The 25,742-nt window shown below is 39.0% G+C and overlaps 1 protein-coding gene across 4 annotated transcripts in view; it reads left to right on the top strand.

The window, feature by feature from the left end:
• LOC134794888 (brain tumor protein-like) overlaps nt 1–25,742 on the top strand; it is a 500,480-nt gene that overhangs the window by 240,433 nt on the left and 234,305 nt on the right. The window contains exon 1 of one of the 4 annotated variants that reach the window (XM_063766722.1): nt 8,705–8,931. The exons of 1 other annotated variant lie outside the window; for it this stretch is intronic. In XM_063766722.1, coding sequence (XP_063622792.1) covers nt 8,922–8,931 — 10 coding nt within the window. In that variant the 5' untranslated portion in view covers nt 8,705–8,921. Of the gene's footprint in view, nt 1–8,704; nt 8,932–25,742 lie in introns of those variants that run through there. 2 more of the 4 variants (XM_063766726.1, XM_063766724.1) reach the window with 2 other exon arrangements.

Raw genomic sequence — 25,742 nt, 5'->3', positions numbered from 1 at the left:
AGCGCGTTTTAGCTAATTAATTAGTTTATTACACTTCGTAATTATTTAGGGCCTGTCCGAGTGATTTGTTGAGTTCACTTGCAGGTTTTGCGATTTGGAAAGAAATGCGGAGGCAAAACAAAAACAAAGCGGCTGAAGGGACCGTTCGAATTCAAATGTCGCAAATGTCAAAAACCCAGGCAGCAGCATCGATTTTGACATTCGCGACAGCAATGTCGCGCTGCAATACTGCAGGAAAAGTCATATTTCATACAAAACGTCTCGACAAAATGACATTTTAAAAACCACTGCACGTAAAAAAGGTTTTCTGTGATTTCATCATCCGACAAAGTTAATGAATAGAGCAATGATATGAAAATCATGTGCTATAGGGACCGTGCGCGTTGGAGCGTCTGCCATCTTGTGGCCTGAATTGGAAACATATGTGCACATGTACCTACATTGCCAAAGCAAGTGCTACCATCTACCGTTCTCGTTGGTACGTTTCCTTGTGCATAAGTAGGTTCTGCCATCTTGTGGGCTACATCGGAAGCATAAACGACACATTTACGCCTCGCGCTAAAAATCTGACGGCTTATGCTATAGTTCATGCACGGGGCCTATCTTGGTATACCAAGTCTTTGCCCTCAATTTTTTTGCTGAACAAAAATAAAATAAACAAACGTCTGATAGGTACTCGGCAAGTACTGGCTCCAATTTCACCACGGTGACAGGTGCGACAATTGTAAAACATCACTGTTGCTGACGTCACAGGCATCCATGGGCTACGGTTACCGCTTACCATCGGGCGGGCCGTATTCCTGTTTGCCACGCTCGATGGTAAGTTGTAACCGTAGCCCATGGATGCCTGTGACGTCAGCAACAGTGATTTTACAATTGTCGCACCTGTCACCGTGGTGAAATTGGGGCCTGGTGTAAAATACAAATCAAGTCTGAACCACCATGAGGTAGGTAAGGTGTGGTTATCTGCCATGCTGTAGCTTTAAAAAGGCATACGTATATCTAAACACTTATGGCGTTATTCACTGGCCTGAATTAGCTATGAATTGACTTTATCTGTCATTTTGACTTATCAATTTGTAAGAAATAAGGGATAAAACATAATTTAACTAAATCAGGCCCGTAAAGTCTTATGAATAAGGGGGTTAACTGTTACTCTGTTTTGACATTGTAAACACAGTGATAAGGGATATTATGCAAACAATGGGTTAAGATTAGAAGTGTTAAGGCGAAATAAGTCCAGACTTCAGAGTAGCATTAAAGACTTAGAAAATTCTACTACGTTTTAAATTAAGCTGTTAATTTCTTCTTCTAATTACAATGAATATAAATTATGTATATGTATACCTACATATATTCGCGGTATAGGGACCGTGCGCGTTGGAGAATCTGCCATCTTGTGGCCTGAATCGGAAACATATTTGCACATGTACATTGCCAAAGCTAGTGCTACCATCTACCGTTCTCGTCGGTACGTTTCCTTGTGCATAGTAGGTTCTGCCATCTTGTGGGCAACATCGGAAGCATAAACGACACATTTACGCCTCGCGCCAAAAATCTGACGGCTCCTATGCTGCCCCCTATAGTTCATGTACGGGGCCTATTACAGTGAATGAATATTGATATTTACCGAATAACGATAAATAAAACGTCCATAACTCAGGAACAAATATTTGTGGTGAACATCAGTCAAACAAATGCCCCTACCACGAATAGAACTCTGAACTTCTTGCTTCATAGACAGGGTCACTACTAGGCTAGGAGGCCGTTATACTACGTAAGTACAGACGGCCTACCGCGAATCACGTTCGACGTGTTGCCTCCGTGTCACACTTACGTACGAATCTACAAGTGCGATAGAGAGAACACGTCGAACGTGGTTCGCGTTAGGCCCTCTGGCCTCTAACGACCTTATCACTTCAACAGCCTGAGTGGATTTCACCTTAAGTAAGTTTAATCTTAAACGTTATCGCTTCTTATCACGATCCCTTCCTTCCTATTTGGATTAGGTTCATAGTGGGCATCTTAAACCTGGGTCACTCCGTCGTGATATCATCTCACATACTACACAGATACCGGATTATGAAACGTTTACAAACAATGATATTATAACTAAGGTGCAGCGGGACAATTTCGACTGCGGGGTAATTTCAACTAATCCAAATATCTTCCATGTTTTACATTATTAACTAGAGTGCCATATATGTCCAGATAGCGAAAATGATGTGTAGTGTGTGTTGTATGTGACTCTAGTTAATAATGTAAAACATGGAAGATATTTCGATTAGATGAAATTATCCAGCAGTCGACATTGACCATGAGTTGATGTTGTTTTAACAACAAACCATAGAAGCGGAGCGTGAATCTCGCGACCTAAACGCGTAAGCGCCATGAAATTAACGGCGCTTACGACGTTTTGGTCGCGTGTTACAGGTTGCGATTGCGACAATTTCATTGTTTGGTATACAGAATATAGGTACTTACCTACTTAATGGATTGTCGAATAAAAATATTCTTAATTAGCGTTCGTATGTGTCGTCTCTGAAACAGTAGGTACAGTCGCCATCAGATATATCGGAGCGGCCAAGGTGTTCACAATATCTGAACACGCGCTCTAACGCCCTGACAATAGAGGCGTGTTCCGATATTTGTGAGCACCTTGGCCGCTCCGATATATCTGATGGCGACTGTACACAATTAGTACTGAAACTAAAATCTATCGCTACTTTGTTGAGGAAATTACCAATTGTGTACAGTTTTAGAGAAAAACCGTGCAAGTGCGAGTCGGACTCGCGCACGAAGGGTTCCGTACCATAATGCAAAAACGGCAAAAAAACGGTCACCCATCCAAGTACTGACCCCGCCCGACGTTGCTTAACTTCGGTCAAAAATCACGTTTGTTGTATGGGAGCCCCACTTAAATCTTTATTTTATTCTGTTTTTAGTATTTGTTGGTATAGCGGCAACAGAAATACATCATCTGTGAAAATTTCAGCTGTCTAGCTATCACAGATCACGAGATACAGCCTGGTGACAGACGGACGGACGGACAGCGGAGTCTTAGTAATAGGGTCCCGTTTTACCCTTTGGGTAAGGAACCCTAAAAACGCTTGTTGACGGAATTTTCCGTATATTCAAAAATCGATGATCAATGTTACCACGCAATTAAAGTAACTTTAGTTTATGGTACAGTCGCCATCTGATACATCGGAGCGGCCAAGGTGCTCACAAATATCTGAACACGCCTTAATAGTCAAGGCGTTAGAGTGCGTGTTCAGATATTTTTGAGCACCTCGGCCGCTCCGATATATCTGATGGCGACTGTGCAATACAGAGCGCACTAGTTAAAAGTCAAAATATCTCTTATTATCGTAAAATGGCCTGTCATCGCTTCCCTCTAGACTTCATTTGTTAACGCTTCTAATTCGCCGCTTTCCCGAAAACAGCAAAGATTAATTTCACTCCGTAATAAACTCGAAACTTTACATCAGCCATTAATCTAGTTTCCCCGGGAAAAGTGTCAAAAATTTTCCACATTGTTGCACCCTATCTATAATGATTTTCCCTAAACAGCATTGGAATTAAAGGATAATGCCCTGTTCACATCTATTCCAGTAGCATTCCAGTCCAGTGATCGAATCTAGCACTGGAATATTACTGGAATATGGAACGTTTCATTCACGAAGACGCGAGCCTTGACTCGTATTGTCATGTTATTAAAGGTTAGATTTGACAAATCTGCGCGTCATCGTGAATGACACGAACTATAATGTAAACCGGAATAAGTATACTTATTCCAATAAATATTCCAGTCCAGTGACTACATGATGGACTACCTACTTTTTGATTCCAGCTCGCCCAATCCAGCGTCACTGTGAAGTGAAGACAGCCAATCTAGTGCTGGGTTCAACGTTAAATATGTACTTAGTGAATTCGTACCTACCTATTGTTTTTTTTAAGTCTTCATAAATTCACTGGATGATGAAAATGACTGGAATTAATGTAAACTATTCGATCCAGTCCAGCGCTGGATTCGATCACTGGACTGGTATGCTACTGGAACAGATGTGAACGGGGCATAAGAATTGCTGGCCAAGGGCGGAGTGCTTTTACAAAATGGAGAAGGGACTGTAAATTAAAATTATTTAGTTTTGTTTAAAAATTCATGGTGTTTATGGTGGTTACCTAGAGCACGATAATTTTGTAAACTTAAGATAAATTAAAACATGTCAATTTATATGAACATTGCAATATAGTAACCTATTTTAATTACTTTTGAGTGTACCTATATGAAATGAAAAATAGTGCAATGTTGGCTTGCGGTAAGGCGTTAGGCGACTTTCAATCTGGAGGTTTTGGGCTCGAATATTAGTCGCTAATTCCGAAAATTATGTTACAAAGTATGTACTTATTACTCTATAAAATAACGTATTTGGTATGTACTAAATCTTTTTATTTTTATTTACAACACATAGGTATTTAAATGAACAAACCGATGCTACATTTCTTGATGGATGTTTCTATTTGGTTTTATTAATGTTGAGTTACAATTCAAAATCGAAACCGAAATTGAAATATCGCCACAAAACGTCATTATACAACAAAATATTCTCCCACCGCAACCCAAAATGAACTCTAATGAAAGTTGGGCATGGTTGATTATCGATCGCACCAAACTGCGGGGTCCAAATCACGCTGTGGTAATGCTATTCATAGTTTTCATAAATGAATGTTAACTTTTTAAAATAAAACACGACTTAGATAATATCCGTCACAACGCATCGTCGTTATGGTTCACCTATTATAACAATGAGATGGATGTGTGCGTAATAGCTAGGGTTGTCACTGTCGAATAATTAAGATCACTTTTCTTAAGAACAATAATTACCAAAAACTACTGAATACACATACATAAGATAGTACCTATTTTCAACACATAGGAAATATGTGAGACCAACACTTAAGCGTTCGTCTTACATATTTCCTGTCTTATTTTTTTTTTTGTCGTTTAATTGAATGTTTTTTTTTTATATTTATTGTCCACAAAAAGTAATCACATATACAAACATATTAAAAGTTGTACGTCACAAAAAATAAATCACACTTAAAACTAATTACTGCTATTTAACCTTAACCTACCCAAGCTATAACTAGATAAAACTAAAACTAAAACGTAACTAAATGTAAAAAATCTCCCTCAACTCACCCGCTTCCGGGAAACTCCCCAAAATGCTGGCGACATTCCCCCTCTGAATCGCCAGGCCTAGCCTCTGAACAAAGAACGAGCCCGCTCTTGGGTCGCCTGAGACGCCTACCAATCGAGCCGACACTTCCTTCATAATTTTTTTCGTGTCGGTCGACCAATAAGGATCCAATGTTTCCACTGCAAGCGCCGCAAACTCGTATTCGTTTGTTAAGAACGCATACCTACTTGCGGCGCTTCAGTGTCTGTGCCTGGTCCGCGGCTGGCCATGCCGTCCTAGAGTGCCCACTGGTTGGGCGCAGCGACTGCACGCATGGGCCTCACAAATTTTCATGCCCAGACGAATGTCTTATTGAAAAAAAAAACAACAAAATGTGAACCGTGTATGTGATCCATCGCATTTATACCTACTATTTCTTATTTTTATTATCTTTATTTGAGATACATATAACACAAGTATGTGTCAGTCATTGTGCATTAGATGTGTAACCTGAAACGCTTTCACTGGTCACGTATTTCATGGTATTCACCAAATGAAAGCATATGATACTTTTCACAAGCATTTTACGCCTCAAACGCCCCATTACTATTATACTACGGTCGGTCGCTCGTGAAAAGTCGCTTTAAAAAAACACCGCTGTGTAAAACCTTTTAAAGGCTGAGTTCGAGGGATTCTCTATAATATGTTTTAAGTGACAACGGTGCACGACAAAGGATACAATCAAAAATTTACGAGACATGGTGGTGATACAAAATGCGTGATACGGAAATAGCTTGGACAGGAATCCCCGTCAAGTTTCTTATTATCAAGTAAAAGTTAGGATGTGCACGTGTTTTGGGATAGGATGATTTTTTATTATTTGACATATATACATGTACATGTATCGATATACATGTATATGTTTAGCTTAGATTTTATTGCTTATTATAGCCGTAGGTAATTCTAATTTTGTCAGTTCTGCCGTGATATCACCACGTTACACCATGATCTAACAATAATAAAATAATATATCCTATAATATATCATGGTCAAATAATATATCCTGGAAAATTGTATAGCACTCCTGATTGTCGTACGGAACATTATAGTCCGTCCGTTTCGGGTCAGCGACATTTAATCGCTCAATAATTCCTAATTTAAAATTAAAATCAGAACACGTACGTATTAGCTCGCAGTTTATCACAAAGAAGCGTTAAAAGAAATTGCATAACATTATCAAGTTACGGTAGCGTCACAATCAGTGAGCACATACTTTCACCTTGACCCCAAAACGATATAGTTTACGAGTCACTTTCGTGTTTTAATTAAATGTTACAACTAGGCCCGAGGCAGTCTAGCCGTGGGCGACAAAAAAATCGTTAAATTGGACGGCATTTATACATTTAAATGCTGCTGAAATGGCTGTGGTGAAAATGTTTTAATAATCTTAATTATTCATTCAATCGTCGATTGAAATATTCAATTCGTTTTCGTTACATTTGGTAGGTACTATTTTTAACAAAACTAACCAGCGATTCACCCCACTTAAATGAATGGAAAATGACGGTACAGCTTCGAATGATATTAATAGCCGCTATATTATTATAATTTTAGATGAAAACTATATAAAAAAAATCAATTTAGCTGAATTCACGTTTATAATTATTATTAATAGGATGCGTTGGTGTTGTGACAGCCCTGCAGGTAAAGGGCTCAATTTTTTTAAATGTAAATGTACCTCACTCACACAGCGTCGCCGACCGTGACATTCAGGTATCAAGACACAGGGTGTCCCAAATCGTTAAGACATTAGGATCGGGAGCGGGAGCTTCGGGAGTCTTGAATATTAAACAAACGGTCTCTTTAAATAAAGTTTTTCCAAGTAATTATACTAATTATATACTTTTTTAATCGGATTGCATGTTTTTTACAAAATGGGCAATACATCAGATACAGTTTTATCGCGAAATAATAAAAGAGGTCAGTAATTAATTATGATTAATCCTTAGGGAACGAAGGAATCTAAATACCGATGAACTGGTGTTAGACAAATAATCGTAGATTCATTGGTTGTGTAGGTAGGTACCTATCCATTACTAATTCTTTTTCCCCTACTGACAAATAATGTTTTTTTTCTTAAGTAGGTAGTTGTGTCTAAAAGTATGTGTGCATCTGTGCGTGCGTGTGTGTGTGTGCGTGTGAAAACTTTTGATACCTACATAATATTAACGTCAATATCAAGATATTTGAGATATAAACACATACATGAGATACTAAAGTAGGTACATACTATATGTATATAAAAGTAGTAGCAATCGATTTTGGTAAAACACTTTTTGAACTCCAGCTCAAAAAATTGCACAAAAAGCTATTTATTTTTCAAAAAGGGAACATGAGTACGGCCTTGAATATGAAAGAAAAAGTCATATTTCCTCAAAACCCCATGGGTATCTAAGGAAATGCGATTCTTTACATCGGACGCCATGAGAAGTTCGGGTATTAGTCACTGTCAGTCGTGACTCGTGAGGGAATGAGAGGTCATTATTCGGGCTATCTGTGGCGTCATTTCACTGTACAAAGACGCAAATTATTAGCTGGGGCTACGAAATGATATTTTCCGCCATATTTTGTTGGTAGATACCAACAGATCTTTAGGTATTCAAAAGTAACGTTATTTCTGACGACTTATTATAGCTTATAACAGCGAGTTTAGTAAATAATTGTATCGATTGTTATACATTAACGTCAATAATAATATTAATAATGTTCATAAGCCTTGACTTGCGTTTCCGTGATTCAAATAGGTTTATAGCAAAATCAACATAGGTATTTAAATCACAATTAAAATGTTATATTTTTGATTCTGGAAAGCATTGCTGACTTATTTATACGCATTTGACGGAACAAACGTCCAAAATATGCTGTCGCCGGGAGATGTATTAGCTTACAAGTTCTGCACTGCGAAATTGTACACAAACAAAAACTGCGACACGACACGAACGAACACAGGACTCGTTGTGGCCTTGTTGCACAGAAATAACGCGTCCTTTTCTGCTCCCATTTATTTTTATTTAGAAATAGTCCGCCTTCCCGCTCTGAACGCCATTTTAATTACGACTCAAGAAATTAACGAGACTGTCAAAGTTATTCTTAAACTTGTGCATTGGGGTCGACTTTAAAAATTCAAATCTTAACAGATTACTTGTTTTGTGTGACGCGCATCTTTTTATATCAGTGCCCGTGGCAATGACCGGGCGCGAGTTCATGGTCGTCTAAATCGCGCGTTTTAAACGATCCAACCGCGTATGTTGAGCGTTGAGCATCGAACGTACTAAGCCGCTGAATGGAAACTGAATTTCCACTGCGTATTCGGCATTCAATATCTAGAGAAGCGGCAGTCATATATCTGACGAATGCACCGGCTTTATCCACCCTATAGTTAGTCGAAAATAAATACACGGTTGCCGGGGCGCGGGTGTCCGTGTGTACATGTGTGCGTCGGTCGGTGGTTGTCGGTTGGGCAGGGGCTGGCACCCCTACACGGGCACGCACGCACACAGCGGCGGCGGGGCGAGAGGGCGCTAGCCGCCGCTCGCCGCACTCAGTCTCGCCCCGACCAGCGTACGGGCCGTTCGCCCGTTCGATCGACGCGCTCGAAAAATAAAACTAGTTTGTTCCTATGCGACGTTACCCAGTGTGTTATAGACAAAAAACTGTTAAGTGTACGTGTTGTTTTTTATGGTGAACGGTTGGTATCCCTTTTTCAGTGTTTTTAACGTGCACATGTTCTTTGTTTACGTCCCTAGATATATTAATACACACATGTTTTTTCTAAGGGTTTTTAACGGGTAGTCCGCGTATGAATCATGGCGTTAGTCGTAATAAGTCGTTTCTATTTCCAGGATAATACTATTGGGATTGATTCGAAGCCGTTGACTTGTGGAACAAAGACTTAAGTTTGTCGAAAGGTGAACGCTCTTTCGAGCCTTTTGTCAGGTACATTTGGTGTCGTACCGTACCGTACAGCTGGGTACATACCTATCTAATTAGTCTGAATAGCCGATCAGTTCTCGTATGGCTAAATTATCTGTGCATCTGCGAGAATCGTGAGTTTGTAGGTCGGTGACCCCGTTAGGCTAGGTTACTTTTTATAATGCTTGCGTAATACGTATTAGTTAACAAGTTGCATGCCGAATCGCGTCTGTGTTGACTTTTGCTTGACATTTTGACAGCCTTTCTTGACACAGTAATTGTTTTACTACCTTCACATTCGACCTTAACGGCCAAAATGGCTGTTACATTTCGGCATTCAAATCTATGAGGCCGTTGCTACAAATAAGTATCTACATTTAGGTAACTACAGACAGGAACGTTCAATAGGTAAACATTTCAGGCAGGTAGGTATTACTTACTAATGTTTTTATTTTTTTAATTCACTTCAGTCTTTGTGACATACCTAAACGTTTTAAAATGAACCTATTATGCTTGTCAACATGTTAAATACGAGGATAATATGTACAGGATGTACTCGTACTACTCGTATTTGCACTGATTAACAAATTATTCTTTGTAAATATTGTGACAATGGACCAAACACGGACAATAGGTATTTTATGAACGTTGACACTGTCAGATGTCATGATATAACATATCAAACTTGCCATAACATTGGATTAGGCCGATTAGGGGCGATTTGAACGACCTAAGTTCACATACTTAGCGCCACTTGCACCATCCCGGGGTTACCCGGTAAAACCGCTAGCCCAGTGTTTAATTGTAGTGGTAACTCCAGGTTTAACCGGTTAATCCCGGGTTAGAGGGATGGTGTAAGTGGCGCTTACATATGTATGATATCCGCTTACACATGAGCGTGTAGGCATAACATATGATTGTAGATTAGCTCTATTGTCATTGGGCGACCACGTGACTATAGGTATATGCCTACAACACATACCTATCTGTCTATAATGTTGATATTTTCATTATACCTAGGTATGTAATAAATAAGTATGCATGCTTGTATGAGTAGTAAACGTTAGAGGTAGGTAGCTAACTACCTATCAATAAAGATAAGGTCAATTAAGTTTATTTGACGGAAAGTCGTGTCAATTTGTTTCGCTTGACGTAGACGAAATGTCAATGTCAAAATTCGTGTAAAGCCTGACCATTGTACCAGCCTGACCAGTAAGCATGAATCTAGGATATACCTGGATCTGGCATGAGTGGTGGGGGTAACTGACAGAACGGGATAGTCTTATGTATCTTTCAGTAGGAGTAGCAGCGAAAGAACTATTATTGTTTGTCCTTGTCAGTCTCACATTTTTTTTGTTCCCCACCTTTTTTTTAGTATGGATAATGGTGGGCAACAAATGAATTCGACCAATCACAGTGTCGCATTTGCGTATGTTTTTTCCCTCACGGAGGCACGCGTATACCACTTCTATACGATCCTACCTTCTATGTGAGTAAGTAATATATGATCAGTATGATCATTGATCACGCGCCATGTTGCGAAATTTCACTGGAACTAATTTTTTTTCTATTACTTATCTATACCCCTATTACTGGTCAGGCTTTAAAGAAGAAAAGAGTAGTAATGTCCTGACCTGACCAATCTCGTCGTTGTCAGGTCAGGGCTCGAAAATAGGGAGGTACTTACCTATTAACCTTTAGCCCCCCATAAATCAAAACTTACCAAGACAAATAAAATTTTGGTATACATATTTGACAAAATTAAGATTCAAAATACAATGGAGGCCTTTTTGTAGGCAGCCTAGACTCCATAGGTACCTAATTTGAAATGAGAACGACTACCTACATCTTGTCAAAATGATTTCTGAATGATGTCATTTTGTTTTAATTCGTGTGTGCATTTCTCTCATAAGTACTTCTTCCTTCATGAACCTAGGTAGGTATTAGCGCTAGCGAGACGCACGAGGGAATGCTAAAAAAATTACATAATTTTGACATCGAAATGTAAGTTTGAATAAAATTGGCCTCCTGTGCGTTTTTTGTTATTAGGTATCTGACTTCAGTACGTCTACCACCAGAGCCTCTACCATCAGTTTTAACATTGACATAACGCTCACGTCTACGTAATTTACTTTCTGTACATCTCGCTTCCACTATTGCTCGCATATGCGAGTACGAGCGAGATGCATAGAAAGTAAGTTACGTAAACGTGAGCGTTATGTCAATGTCAAAACTGGTGGTAGCCGTACTGTTTTGACATTGACATAACGCTCACGTCTACGTAATTTACTTTCTGTACATCTCGCTTGCACTAATATGCGAGTACGAGCGAGATGCATAGAAAGTAAGTTACGTAGACGTGAGCGTATATGTCAATGTCAAAACTGGTGGTAGACGTATAGTTATAGTTACCTACTTACTACAGATGTCGTGCATAAGTAATTATTTTCCATCGTATTTTCACGGAAACGTACGAACGTGTCTTGCTATTTCAGTCAGTCTCGGTACAAAAAGTACAGAGGTTGACTGAAGTAGCATGACAAATACGAACGTTTCCGAGAAAATACGATGGAAAACAATTATGCACTACATCTGTACTTAGGTACGGAACCTTCGGCACGCGTCAGTTTTTAGGGTTCCGTACCCAAAGGGTAAAACGGGACCCTATTACAAAGACTTCGCTGTCTGTCCGTCCGTCCGTCCGTCTGTCACCAGGCTGTATTTCACGAACCGTGATAGCTAGACAATTGAAATTTTCACAGATGATGTATTTCTGTTGCCGCTATAACAACAAATACTAAAAACAGAATAAAATAAAGATTTAAATGGGGCTCCCATACAACAAACGTGATTTTTGACCAAAGTTAAGCTACGTCGGGCGTGGTCAGTACTTGGATGGGTGACCGTTTTTTTTTTGCATTTTTTTTGCATTATGGTACGGAACCCTTGGTGCGCGAGTCCGACTCGCACTTGCCCGGTTTTTTTAATAATTCCGTTTACAACACGTTTTGTTATCTCGCCACTTGTTGATATTCGTGGGAACCTTGACTCGACACCATACAATGTCACCCGATTACTGACCTGACATTCAATTACATTGATTTTATTATTGTCACCGTTTTAATAAGGTTTTATTTTTATTTAAGTAGTTATTTGTTTCTTTTTATCGTTATTGCTATGTATTGAAGGCATTGCCCTATTTAGGTGCAGCCGCGACAACGACCGTATTAAATTAGTTAAAAAAACCGGCCGAGTGCGAGTCGGACTCACGCACGAAGGGTTCCGTACCATCATGCAAAAAACGGCAAAAAAACGTACCGTACGTAACATTTGTTGTATGGGAGCCCCACTTAACTATTTATTATATTCTGTGTTTAGTATTTGTTGTTATAGCGGCAACAGAAATACATATGAGAAAATTTCAACTGCCTAGCTAACACGATTCATGAGATACAGCCTGGTGACAGACAGACGGACAGCGGAGTCTTAGTAATAGGGTCCCATTTTTACCCTTTGGGTACGGAACCCTAAAAACAGTTAAGTGTGCGTCGGAATCGTGATAGAATGTAACTGAGTTTTGGGACTAGGTATATTACCAGGCGTGGCTCACTCCGCGATTACGTCGCTTTGCTACAGGTAGCTAAAAGTACATCCGTTCCACCCCAATTTTGGGGAAAGCCATAAGCCGCACGTGGCGCTGTCGCCACCTAGCGGCCATATCTGTGCTGATCGTAACAGACGCGTTTTGTTAGAGAGTGAGTCTTCTGTACCTAGTACTATTATTTATTCTGTGGTATTACCCCGGCCATATACTCGACGTCTAGCATGGGTAGTAGTGAGACTAGGGAAGGAAGTAGGGCAGACGTAGTGTGGCCGCGCTACTCGTCATCGGCCGCCATACTTCCCTCACTACTTCCCATACCACTCTTAGAGTGTGCAGTCCCGCCATATACTACATACCTACATACTTATTTAACATTGCCCTTGCAAATCAGCTCCATTTATCCAAGTCTACGATCAATCCGTCCTTAATAACTGAATATAATTTCTCACCAACGACCTCTCTCTTCAGTCGTTCCCTTATTCCTGAGGATCGTGATCACTATGTTTCACATCCTTGATCAGCTGTCTGCATCGGTCTCGATCCATTGTTGCCCTCACTGCTTGATGGAATTTGCTCGAGGAAGTGGCTTCTCTAACTTGGTCAGTCCACCTGGTTGGCGAGCGACCGCGACCTCTCTTCCAACGACCTCAGTTACCCCCTTATTCATATAACTTTACGGGCCTGATTTAGTTAAATCATGTTTTATCCCTTTCTTACAAATACATAAGTCAAAATGACAGATAAAGACAAACGATTCATAGCTAATTGAGACCAGTAACGCGTTTATGAATAACGCGGTTAAATTGTAGACCTCATGTATGGTGTAGATAAGGCCCTTAGGTCTTACATGTCATGTCTCTATCAAAAGGCTGGGTAATGAGATTGTTAATACATCTTGTACAGTCAGCAGCAATAGTTGCTAAGCGGGTGAGTAGTTCAAAATGATCTTGACGCGACTTTATTAATATAAGAGCGTGTCAAGGTAATTTTGAACACCCCGCCCGCTTAGCAACTTCTGCTGCGTATATTATTACGATTAAGGAAGGAATATAAACATAATTGGGTTACCAGGAAAACTTCTCCAAAAAATGTTCCTGATGGAAGATGGAAGGATAATATATTATGTAAGTATAATTTGAACAACATACATTTTACCAGCGCTATTATCGAATTTCTTACTTCGTGGAATTTAATTGCGATAACACATAATGTTTAAAATACTAGTGTTTAGGAACTGATTGAATTACAGATTACATTTTATATGTACGTTTGTTTGATTTTCGACTGTGTGTGTGTGTCACAATGTCTAGGTTCAAATAGTACATTTATATGAAAATAATTGGGAATGAATTGAAAATTTCTAATAAATAATTTTATATATACAGGTACTAGGGCTTCCAATACCGGGATCCCGAAATACCGGGATCCCGTCTTTTTAAACGTATTTTTCAATACCGGTATTTTTAAATGCAATACCGGGATCCCGGTATTTTAAAAAACAAGGAAAATTAGCAGTATAAACCATTTATATCCATTACAATGGTCATATTCGGCTGTATTAAGAAGCTTACTACACGTCAGACGCATCTAAATTGCATCTAGACCTTATTTTATTATTGAAATAAGATCGTTGCCTGAACGTCAGATAAATATTTGGTGATTGGTGGTGGATGAATCCTGACAGTGAGACTAATATAGTTATTTCTTAAAATTTTATCAATAATTTTAAAGAAAAGAGCAAGGAACAAGTAACTGCAGTATGGCAAACTAATTTAGGCGGAAATTAGAAAAAAAGTTGGCTGGTGGGTTGTTGGACTAAAAAAGTGACTGGTGAAGTCAACCAGTTGGATATAGTTATTTGTACAACAAGAGATCAAAGTTTGATATTTCTTCGAGTGCTTATTTTGAGTCCCGTGCAAGCGAAAGATTCTATAATAGATTCACGAGCGTAGCGAGTGAATCTAATTTAGAATCTTGAGCGTAGTAAGGGATTCAAAAGCGCACTAGATCAAATAACTTTGATCTCGTGTAGTACACAAAATTTTTCACCCTAAGCAGTGAGAACATACCTAGAGGGACAGAGATAATAGAACCCAAGTATATCGAACTTGTATTAGACCCCGCATGTTGAAATTACTTTTGACTATAAAGGTCACTTGAATGTCATTTTGTCTCACTCAGTGAGCAAAATCGCATTTTGCTCACTGAGTGAAACACGCTCAGTGAGCAAAATGCGATTTTGCTCACTGAGTGAGACAAAATGACTCAGTGAGCAAAATCGCATTTTGCTCACTGTTTTTAAGAAGCAAAGTACCCTTGTTCGAGCTGCTGAGGTGAAAAAATTATTGCCAACCTGGAGTGTGAAATAAAATAAAAAACAGATGACGACATTGATTGTTTATTGCTCTAAAAGCTTTTAGGACATATCTGGTGTTACAGTAACCCTTTGGAATTCCCCTTTTTCAATAAAACTATATTTTTTTAAGCGATTCATATTCAATACCGGGATCCCGGAATCCTGTGACATTCGGATGACGACTGCAGAAGCGCCTACCGCGAAAATATATTTAATATACATATGTATTTTTAATTTATCTAATAAATAAAATAAATATTGGGGACATCTTACACAGATCGACCTAGCCCTAAACTAATCATAGCTTGTACTATGGGTACTAGGCGACGATATAAACATACTTATATAGATAAATACATACTTAACTATATACATAGAAGACAATCACGACTCAGGAACAAATATCTGTGTTCATCACACAAATAAATGCCCTTACCGGGATTCGAACCCAGGACCATCGGCTTCACAGGCAGGGTCACTACCCACTAGGCCAGACCGGTTGTCACTCATTCATTAATTATTTTATCTATTTCATTCGTTTTCTTTTTTACTATAAATTTCTATAACCATTCGACGTAGTATCGTTTTTAATGTGTTCTATCCCTAAAATACCCTAAACATATGTTAACCTAATTAGTTTGCTACTTTACTAGTCTTATTTAACCCAATTCTCACAGTTCTTATATTTAATATAAGAATGATTGTATTTCATTAGTAAAACGACATCCCGAAAACCTAAGAAAATACTGCGAAAAAGATATTCTTGCGAAGATCCTAATTAATACCAAGTCTTATCCCTAAAGTAAATGAAAGTAGCTAACCTTATTAGAGATAACACTAAGATGATTCGTATCCCGAACGTGACTAGTGACGCACTATATTCTAGACCATTCAGAATCATGTGCTTATATTCTCTTCGTGCTTTCTTATTATTTGTAACAAAGGATAACCTACCCTTATCTGTTAATGAAACTTGCCAACAGTGTATTTATTATGTGCAGTTTCGTGACTCCATTCTTATAAGGGCCTGGCCTCACTGGTGTTGCGTTGCGTCGCGTTGTTTCGTCACCAGCGTCGTCGTTATTTTACACATATTTTTTATGACATGCCCAATTAAATGCGTTGCGACGACGCGACGCGACGCAACACACCCTCTCTAATTGAACAACTTTAGCTAAATAGCTACGCTGTAAGGACTGATTGAAGAGGATTGCAGATCGCAGAATTTAAACCGAAACATACCTATAAAGATTTTTTTAATTATACTAGAACTGTAACGGTAAAAAGTTTACGTCTCCATTTTCTGTTGTCACTCAAAAATAACCTATCTCTTTGAGGAAATATTACATTAGTTCCCCATTTTCGCTACGAGTTTGGCATTAGTGTAATCAAAACCAACCTAAATAATGTATTCATTCTCATATTAAGCCGTTCTGACCTGATCATTTACTGCACTAAAATTAGCTGTAATTGATTTGATAAATTGCTTGCCCTATTGTGATTAACCGCCTTTTGCAAATCACGGTACTGGTTACTTATACTGTGTTGCCAAGCAGTGCAGAGTCATCTATCTTGTTAATAATGTATTGTGTTCAACACCTGTATACCTGGACATGTTGTAATTGATTATTGGCAAGCCTTGTGTTCACCATTATCCAAGATACCATGACATTGCGATATTGCCCGAGAGAACGTCGAATTGCCGAAACGAGATTTATTTCAATTTCTTTAGTCTGATGATTTGGCAAAGATGTATTTCTGATAAGTGTTGTTAGTGGTAAATAAAACGTATTAGCAATACAGCGGGGAAATGCTGCCAGCGTCCTCGGCACCATGCCTAAGGGGCCCAATTTCTTAGATATATTTTAATTTTATTTAATATTAGTTTTATTTTATAGAAAAGTTAGTTTTTTGTACCTGAAACAGAAAATAAACTAGGTACCCATTTTTGTAATGTAAAAAAAAACTAATTTATAATGGCAATAGACTTATTTATTAATTTTAGACAGGCGGTTCATTTGTTGCTTTTGACGACCGGTCTGGACCTGGACCCTGCCTATGAAGCCGATAGTACCGAGTTCGAATCCCGGTAACGGCATTTTATTTGTGCGATGAGACAGATATTTGTTCCTGAGTCATGGTTGATTTCTATGTATTTAGGTATTCTATTAATTATATATTATATCGTTGTCTGAGTAACCACAACACAAGCCTTTGAGCTTACCGTGGAGCTTAGTCAATTTGTGTAAAAATGTCGTATTAATATTTGTTTATTAATATTTTCTTCAATTGTACATTGTTGTTGTGTTATTAAACGACGGAATTTTCCCAAACATTCTGAATTGCGATAACAGATGCTAATAATACATTCAAAACCCGATACAAGCCGTCGTCAACACAATTGGCTGTAACAACCGAAAACAACGGTCAACTTAATGGAGCGAGCACATTCCCATGACATGTCAAACGTAAACTGACAGTCATGTCATTTATGGGGGTGCCGTTAAACCACATCCCGGCTGCAATTAAGGGCAATCATCCAATTTGTGAGGATCCGTCGTTATGGTTACGGGCGCAAATGTCAGGGCTAGCCCATGGAAAGGGCTTTTTAAGCAGACTAGGACAGGACACAGAAAACATAGGTTTTTCAAAGAGGGGCGCGCTACTCGAACCTTCTAGTGGCTAGAGTAAACGCGAAGTTTTTATTACATTTATGTTAAAAGCCGCTAAGTATGCAGGTCGTACATTAGACTAACAAGGAGAGTATGACACAACCCGAGTTACTATGAGACCAAAATTATCAAAATGATGAGATTATATAGCTCAAATATCCATTTAACCTTTTGAACGCCACAGACGGCAATTGACGTCAACGCAAAATCGTGACAAGGACGCCAATGACGGCATTTGACGTCGATCGTTTTTTGATGAAAATGTACAGAAAAACACCCCACTTTTAGGTTGGCATTATTTATTCGCAAAACTAAATTTTACCCCCGTGGCGCCAGTGGCACGGCAAATGGATGCGCCGATTGGCGTTCAAAAGATTATATTCTGAAACATACTGGCAGCAACGGAAAAAAAATTAAACCTATGACCGCCAGACGTCCACTGACGCGCGCGGCTACAGCGTATGCAATAACAATCTTCGTGCATTCCGACAAGGTTCAAGATTCCGTGCCACGCACGTTAGGCGTGGCGGTCAAAGGGTTAAGAAGGTCGCAAAGGATCAATGGTAAATTAATTGACGATAAATCAGCTTCAGAATGGCTTCAGACAAAGACCACTTCGTCAACTGTTAAACAGATTAATTGCGTCCTTGTAATTATGTAAATAGCGCGTTATTGACAGCAAAAAAAAAAATATATACGCGTGGACTTGAGAACCTCCTCCGTTTTTTTTTTTCGTCGGTTGAAAAGCGGTAGTATTGCGATAACATTTTACACAATTTAAAAGTGCGTTCTCTTACACGTAATAAATTTCAAAGAATAGCCCCTTACGCACTACGCGTGACCCGAGCAGAGTTGAAGCGTGACTGAAGCGAGTTGAATAAATTGAAAATGTATAGCAACTAACGCCTTATACCGATGATACGAAATAAATATCGTTTAGGTATTGTATAAATTTAAAGTACAGGAGACACAAAAAACATTTTTGACAGCTCAAGGCGCGTAGCAAACTCAACGACCATGACCATACATTTAGTTCATCACCCGCGCACGCTATAATCGATGTATGTATTTGGATACTATACACCAAAACCTCTTAACATCAACACCATATTGCAACATGTAGTCATACTCCGGTCCGCGGGCAAAAACAATTGACGAGTGACGACGTGTTTGAATTAGCCATGATAAGTTGATAAGCCATGATTTACAAGGAGCTGGCGGACTGTCGTACCTAGTACCTACGTAGTTACTAAAGATTTGAATTGTATACTGTTCTAAAAAAATTCATTATGATACTCTAAAAAATGACACGTGTATTAAAAGGACATGTTGAGGCAACTAGCACTAGATATACACACATACATGACACACACTATCTTCACACTTCATTTCATTACCAATTAATACACCTTCGCTCCATTAACACAGCGTATCGCTAATTGCACCTGTCATGTACATTTCTTCATTAACGTAAGATGCACTAGCAATTACGTCTCGCAATGGGAACGGAGTCCCCTTCATTTGTTACATAACCCATACAATTATGGAAGACCTCTAGACCTTTGTTGCTGAGGTGTTACTAAAATACCTTACTAAGTGCATGCAACTCGAACTCTTTGTAAACCAGTTTAAGCGCGCTCTCTGATAACCTACATTTATTTTGGATCTCAAGATCATGGTTACACTGGTTAGAAGAAGACTTCGACTGTCTTATGCTCGCTAATACTTGGTATGCTTACGTTCTAATTCAAAACGGTCATATCTACTGCGAATTTGTACATGGTTACATCGTTTTAGAAAGGAACATTCCAGGTGTTTTCTTGCAGAGGTCACGGTATGTTGGGTAGACGAATTCTCAGCGTTATCATATAGTCATTCGCCGTAAGATTCTCCCTTTTTTCATTGTTAAGAGACCGGAACGGGCACGCAAGTCGGTTCTCATGCCGCGTTTGGTTTGCGTTACTCATAGACTGGCCTCTGGGTAGTCACTGGCGTCAAGTCAAGGTCGGATTTAGTTGCGTATGGATTAAACAATAATACTTCTGTCTGTGTACATGCTGCAATTCAATCAGTACCAATTTTGTGTGAAAAGTACAAATGTTTTTTGTCTGTCTTAATTATTTTATACTCAAAATTGCAATTCGTATGTATTTAAACCTAAAACCTCTTTTATATTTTAAATGCAGACAGTTTATTAGTTGTGTAACTGTAGTTCTATTAACTACACAAGTACACATCTGTTTTTAAGATGACGAAAGCCAACGCTGAATTGTCAAATTGAATTTTATGACGCATTTCGTCCAATAAATACGAGTATTTCATTTTACGACATGTGCGCTTATTATGTTCGAACGCTTAGTAACGATGGCAAAGACGCACAGACGATTGTTTAGTTTTACTTTTACTCCTAAATGGGCTTAGGCATAGAAGTGTTATGATATGAGTCAATGAATCTCATCATGGTGAAATACTGTAAAAAATTGCTGTTTGCCAATTTCGCTTTTGTATGTCGAAAACGAGAGGCGTACATTTTAACTAATTAGGACATGCTGAGCATTGAATATTATTATCTTGAAATTCCTTAACAACTCCAATGCACTTAGGTAATTTAATAAGTAAACTTGCAAAATATACTGTGCAATCAAAATTTAATTTACACAGTAGGTAATGACAACGATGCGCACTATGGCAACCAAGCGAAAAATTCTAATACATTTTATTACTAAAGAAATATTCTACAACATTATAGATATGATCTGCGTTGCACAATGCCAGTAGCGTGTAAAGTAAACGGATCTTAGAAATGAGAAACATTTCCTAACTATGCGAACTACCTTCACTGGTTAACCTTGCTGGTGTAAGGTAGTTTCCTTGTGAACTGTTCCGCCATTTATATCGCGAAGTTATTAAGCCATACGGAGGTAATAAATAACATAAACCTGCATATTTATTAGTGTCTAATCTTTCATTCAATGGTCAAAAATCGTGGGTACAAAAATCGATTGTACTGTAAAGAGCAAAAAAAAATTTCAAGAAAAAGATGATTAAAAATTCGGTCAGGATCCTTATTACACAGACAAGAGGTTAAACGTGCACGTGTGCGTTGTAATATACAGATCATTATGAGAGACGGCACACCGCTTGCGTGCGCGGCTCAAAAATTTTAGCGCACGCGTACGTGCACGTCTACACACACGCAGGCTGTGTGCTCTGGCCTTAAGGCGTAAAAAGGGGGAAGGAACTTAGCAATTTTAAGTGAATACGTCGGCGATGCCGAGACGAGCTAAACTTCTTTTTAAAGGAATGGCCGAAGTTTGCACAGAACCGGGGTAGATAAGGTGGGGGAGACCTCTCCCCCAGGAGTGGGACATCATAATAATAATGTGATATTTTGTCTCTGTCGCATGTTTCCACCGTTCGGCAGACAACGCCTGGGCATGGCATGCCGCGCAACGATTGTGTACATATTCCGAGAAGTCGAGTATGTGCGATGTCGGCTCGTGTGTCCGAATGAATGACATTGCCTAGATTGCTAGTTCTAACGTGTGAGATGGTTATTATTCTGCACTTCTTGTGACCTTTATGTTACATAAAGATTTGAGACGTGCACTCAAAATCACCACCATCCTTTTTCAGTTACATTCTAGAGTCTGTTCGGAAAGAGAAGTGTCGTGGAATGTATTGGGCCCCATACATTCCACGACTCTTCTCTTTCCGCACAAACTCTAACAACTTACAGCGTTCTTCACAAAACATAAACGTCTGTCAAATCTAACACGCCATTGATAATCGTTTGTCCCTGTCCGTCATTTTGACATTCGAATTTGTTAAGAAAGGCTTGACGCAAAATTGTGGTTACTATTCTTATTGAATTTTTACACGTTTTAATCTAGTGCAAATGCCACGTAAAAATTAACACGGAAACTAAGTACCTAGACTACCTACTACCTATATTTGCAAGGGCAGACGCCAACCAAAACGGTAAACCCGAGGGTTGTAAAAGGGACACTATGGGCCCGATTCGGATTTTGAAATGGACATCTATTAGATATCTTTTAGACATCACCAAGATACGATAACGATATGTTTAAGATCTAACCTGTCAAATTTGACATTTGCGCGATTCTGGAGATACTCTTGAACGATTTCCTCAGGATATGACTTAGAGATTCAATTCACATCTAATAGATATCTTGCGCTATCTAACGTAAAAGTGACTTTGGTTGCCCGAATTGCGCTGCAAAAGAGAACTAGTTGATAACTAAACTATAACGTATCTAGAATGGATCTAGTACGTGTCGTCTCTTGTGAATATCTTGAAGTTCGAATACGGCAGTACCTCATGAATAAGAAAATGAAACTAGTTATATTAAAATACTTCTACATTTATAAGTCCAGTCATACCTTGTTTATTGGTTACGGCGTTTGTTTACTAAACACCTAAATACCTATTCTTTGAACATAAGCACAATTGTTTCCTTAAAATGACAGCTGATTCAACGCGACAGACAGACAAGTTCGACGCACTGATTTTGTACAAGCCATCCCACACATTGTTTTAAGCCTTTCGGAAGAAATATGAAGGTACAATATTTAATATATTTTTTTGTAAAAATGTTAAAATTAATTAGAACAAGGCCGAAATAAAACTTGAACGAAATCGTTAACATTTGAGTAGGTATTATATTATAGAGTCATAGTATTAGGAGCCCTTTAACGCATGAAGTATCAATACTATCAATAGGTACTACATACTACATTAAGAATTTATATCGTCATAACAAAGTCTTATTCCAAAATAGAACTGGTTGGCACTTGTCTTGTTTCATTTACAATATTGATATTTCATGCATTAAAATGACGCATGTGCTAAATGTGCAACCCCAGCGATACTTTAGTGTCATAACTACCTAAACTCTGTCTGTTTGTGTGTGTCTAAAGGCGGGATTCCACCAGTGTGCACCACGAATCGGTGGACGGGATTCCACGGATTCCACCGATTCGTGGTGCACACTGGTCCTTAAGATTATTTTAGAGCGCACCGCCAACAAACTGCTTTACAGTTTCGCGAAACATTAGATTAAGGTACCTTACAATGTTGTAATTTTTGTTGAATTTTCAATAAAAAAAAAACTTAACATTGGACTTAGCGAAATTGGCAAGCGTATGTAATGGAGCGTGGATACCCACTCGTTTGGGAAACTCTGTTCACTATCATTGCGTAATAATTTCAATGGTCGATATTTGACTGTTACACAAAAGGGGAACTTCCTCGTTTTCGTGAATAAATTATATACATAGGTATTTAGGAACATTTCCGTGACTTCGTTTATCCAAAGCTAGGAAAAAATGTGTGTCGTGATTGATGTGTGCGCTTGGACGTTGACAGTGTTGACACCGACATAATTTCCTATACTATCTTGAAATGGTGGAGACCGTACATAAGTACCTAGCATGTGATATATAATTTGATTCCTTTTCGCAAAATGATCGTAATTTTCTTTGTATAGTCTGTCAAGCGTCAAGCCATTTCGGTCTGTAGAAAAAAGCGGCAAATTTAAAAAATGTACGCGCAAAGGGTTATCGTCCCACAGAAACATTGAATTTCGCGCCTTTCTCTACTGACAAAGTTGTTTGACCAACTAATTACATTCACGATATGAGTCACATTGGGACTTGGAAGACTTAGCCATAATACCCATAATAATACTAGCAAATGTTTTACACGACAGTGACAAACGCTCTGCGCCTTTGCCGACGCAACGAGGACAAGTGATTAGGTTGTATTTTGTAACCGCGACGCTAAATTGATTCCAGTCTGTTGCGATTGTAAGCGGACGAAGGCCTTTCAATGGGTTAGCTTAGAAAGGATTAAGTACCTTAGTACACAAAGGGACTTAAGCCCTATCTAGCTTTAGTATTACCCAACACGCCATAGAAGCGGCGGAAATGCCGCGAACACATGCGTAGTATAAATACTAAACAGTTTCTAGTTCGAACTCAGCATGGACATAGGCATTATTAACGTATCCAGCTGAGGTCAATGACACTGCTTAACAAATATCCTCATGGAAATTGCCTTCGTATCTTGTTTTTGTCGGCCTGACAACCATATGGTTGTATAAGTCGCGTGTTTTGTTCTTGATTCAACGCACATTTCTCAAATATTTTTTTATGGGATCAGTTGCAAGCATTCATAAGCTTTGGTGTACACTTCCCATTAGACTCGGCGTACGATTTTTGGCATTATACCTACGAGTTACATATATCACAGAATAAATAATAGTACTAGGTACAGAAGGTTCACTCTCTAACAAAACGCGTCTATTACGGGAGATACAAGCGCAAGCGCTAGCAGGCGTCTGTTCCATAGCGGTGCGCGGCAATACTACTGCTAGACACCAAAACTGGTATGACCGCATGTACTTGTAGCGATGCGACGAAATGCGGAGTGAGCCACGCCAGCCTATATAGGACCCTACTCAGAAAAACTCTTTGATCACAAACCCACCGCATCAGAATAGTGGCGTCGAAAGTGTGAACAGACTTGCTAATTCAGTATGTCTACTGTGTAAATAGGTGATTTATTTACGTCAAAGGAAGTTGTAAAATCCTGGCCAGTGCTCTTATCAACATATTGAATGTATAATTAGATATATTGAGCGGAAAACATAAACCTGCCTATCTATTTAGCAGAACATAGTTCACGTTAGTTTTCGGTTTATTATGATCATATTATTATCATATTTGATAGCTGGAAACGTCAACTCATTAGAATTACTTGATAATTTCATTCCGTCGTTAATATCATTTAACACACATCCATCATACATTCAATTTATATTTATAAGGGCAGGGGCGATGCGGGCAAACCCTTCTAACGATAATTTTACTACCACATAAAATGAGAGGCATAACTTTATATCCTTAACGTTTCGTAACTAAGCACGCCTACGTATACATTCGAAATATTATTCGCTCGATTACTTACCTTTAAAACTTGTCCCTCTGATGTCTCTACTATGAATGTCTCAATCCTACCTTATACAAAGCGCAATAACAAATGAAGACCGCACCTTGAATTCGTCGTACACACGCTATCAAGCGTAGGTTGTAAGAGTCGAGAGCTCTGGAGCGGCACGACTAAATTTCGGTACATAGGTGTAACTACTCTAAGCCAGAACGCTCGATTACTTACCTTTAAAACTTGTCTCCCAGATGTCTCTACTAAATGTCTCAATCCTATCTTATACAAAGCGCAATAACAAATGAAGACCGCACCCTGAATTCGTCGTACACACGCTAAGGTTGTAAGACTCGAGAGCGCTGGAGCGATACGACTAAATTTGGCTACAGTGTAACTACTCTAAGCCAGTAATATAGTGATTTATGATTGTACATGGAGGTTAAGGATATAAAGGTCAGAGTTACTCTAGTTCATTCGAGCACTCGACTCTCCTGCAAGCAATGTTTAATATGTACCGCTTAGCCCGTAACAACGCGGTAAGGTACCGGCGATTCCTAACGATTTTTAAGTGCACACGAGACAAACCAATCTAACTGCGACCAACTTAATATGTATAGACGTTCGTGATCAGAGATCGCACTCACTAGCTCGTCTGAGCGCTCGTGCGTTGTTAACGCGCGGAGTTGACGACCGCGCCCGAAGGCCGACCAATCGGTCAGACACACAAATGTCACGGCCGTGCGCGGTACGACAGGAAAAAATGCGTCACAAATGAAAAAAACGTGACTCACTTACCACACGAACCGAATTAGCGAAGCATACTTATATTATACTCTCTTAAGGTCGATTCACTTTGAATTATCTCACGATGAATACCTACGAGTATGTACCTTAAAAGAGAGTATAAAAATTCATCCACATCCGTACCAACAAAGGATGTTTATCTAACACAGACACTGTCATTATCACGCTGTCACGTAGACAAATA

This window comes from Cydia splendana, chromosome 11, assembly GCF_910591565.1.
Source record: "Cydia splendana chromosome 11, ilCydSple1.2, whole genome shotgun sequence".
NCBI lineage: Eukaryota > Metazoa > Arthropoda > Insecta > Lepidoptera > Tortricidae > Cydia > Cydia splendana.
The sequence above is the reverse complement of the archived record's forward strand: the minus strand, read 5'-3'. Positions and strand labels throughout refer to the sequence as shown.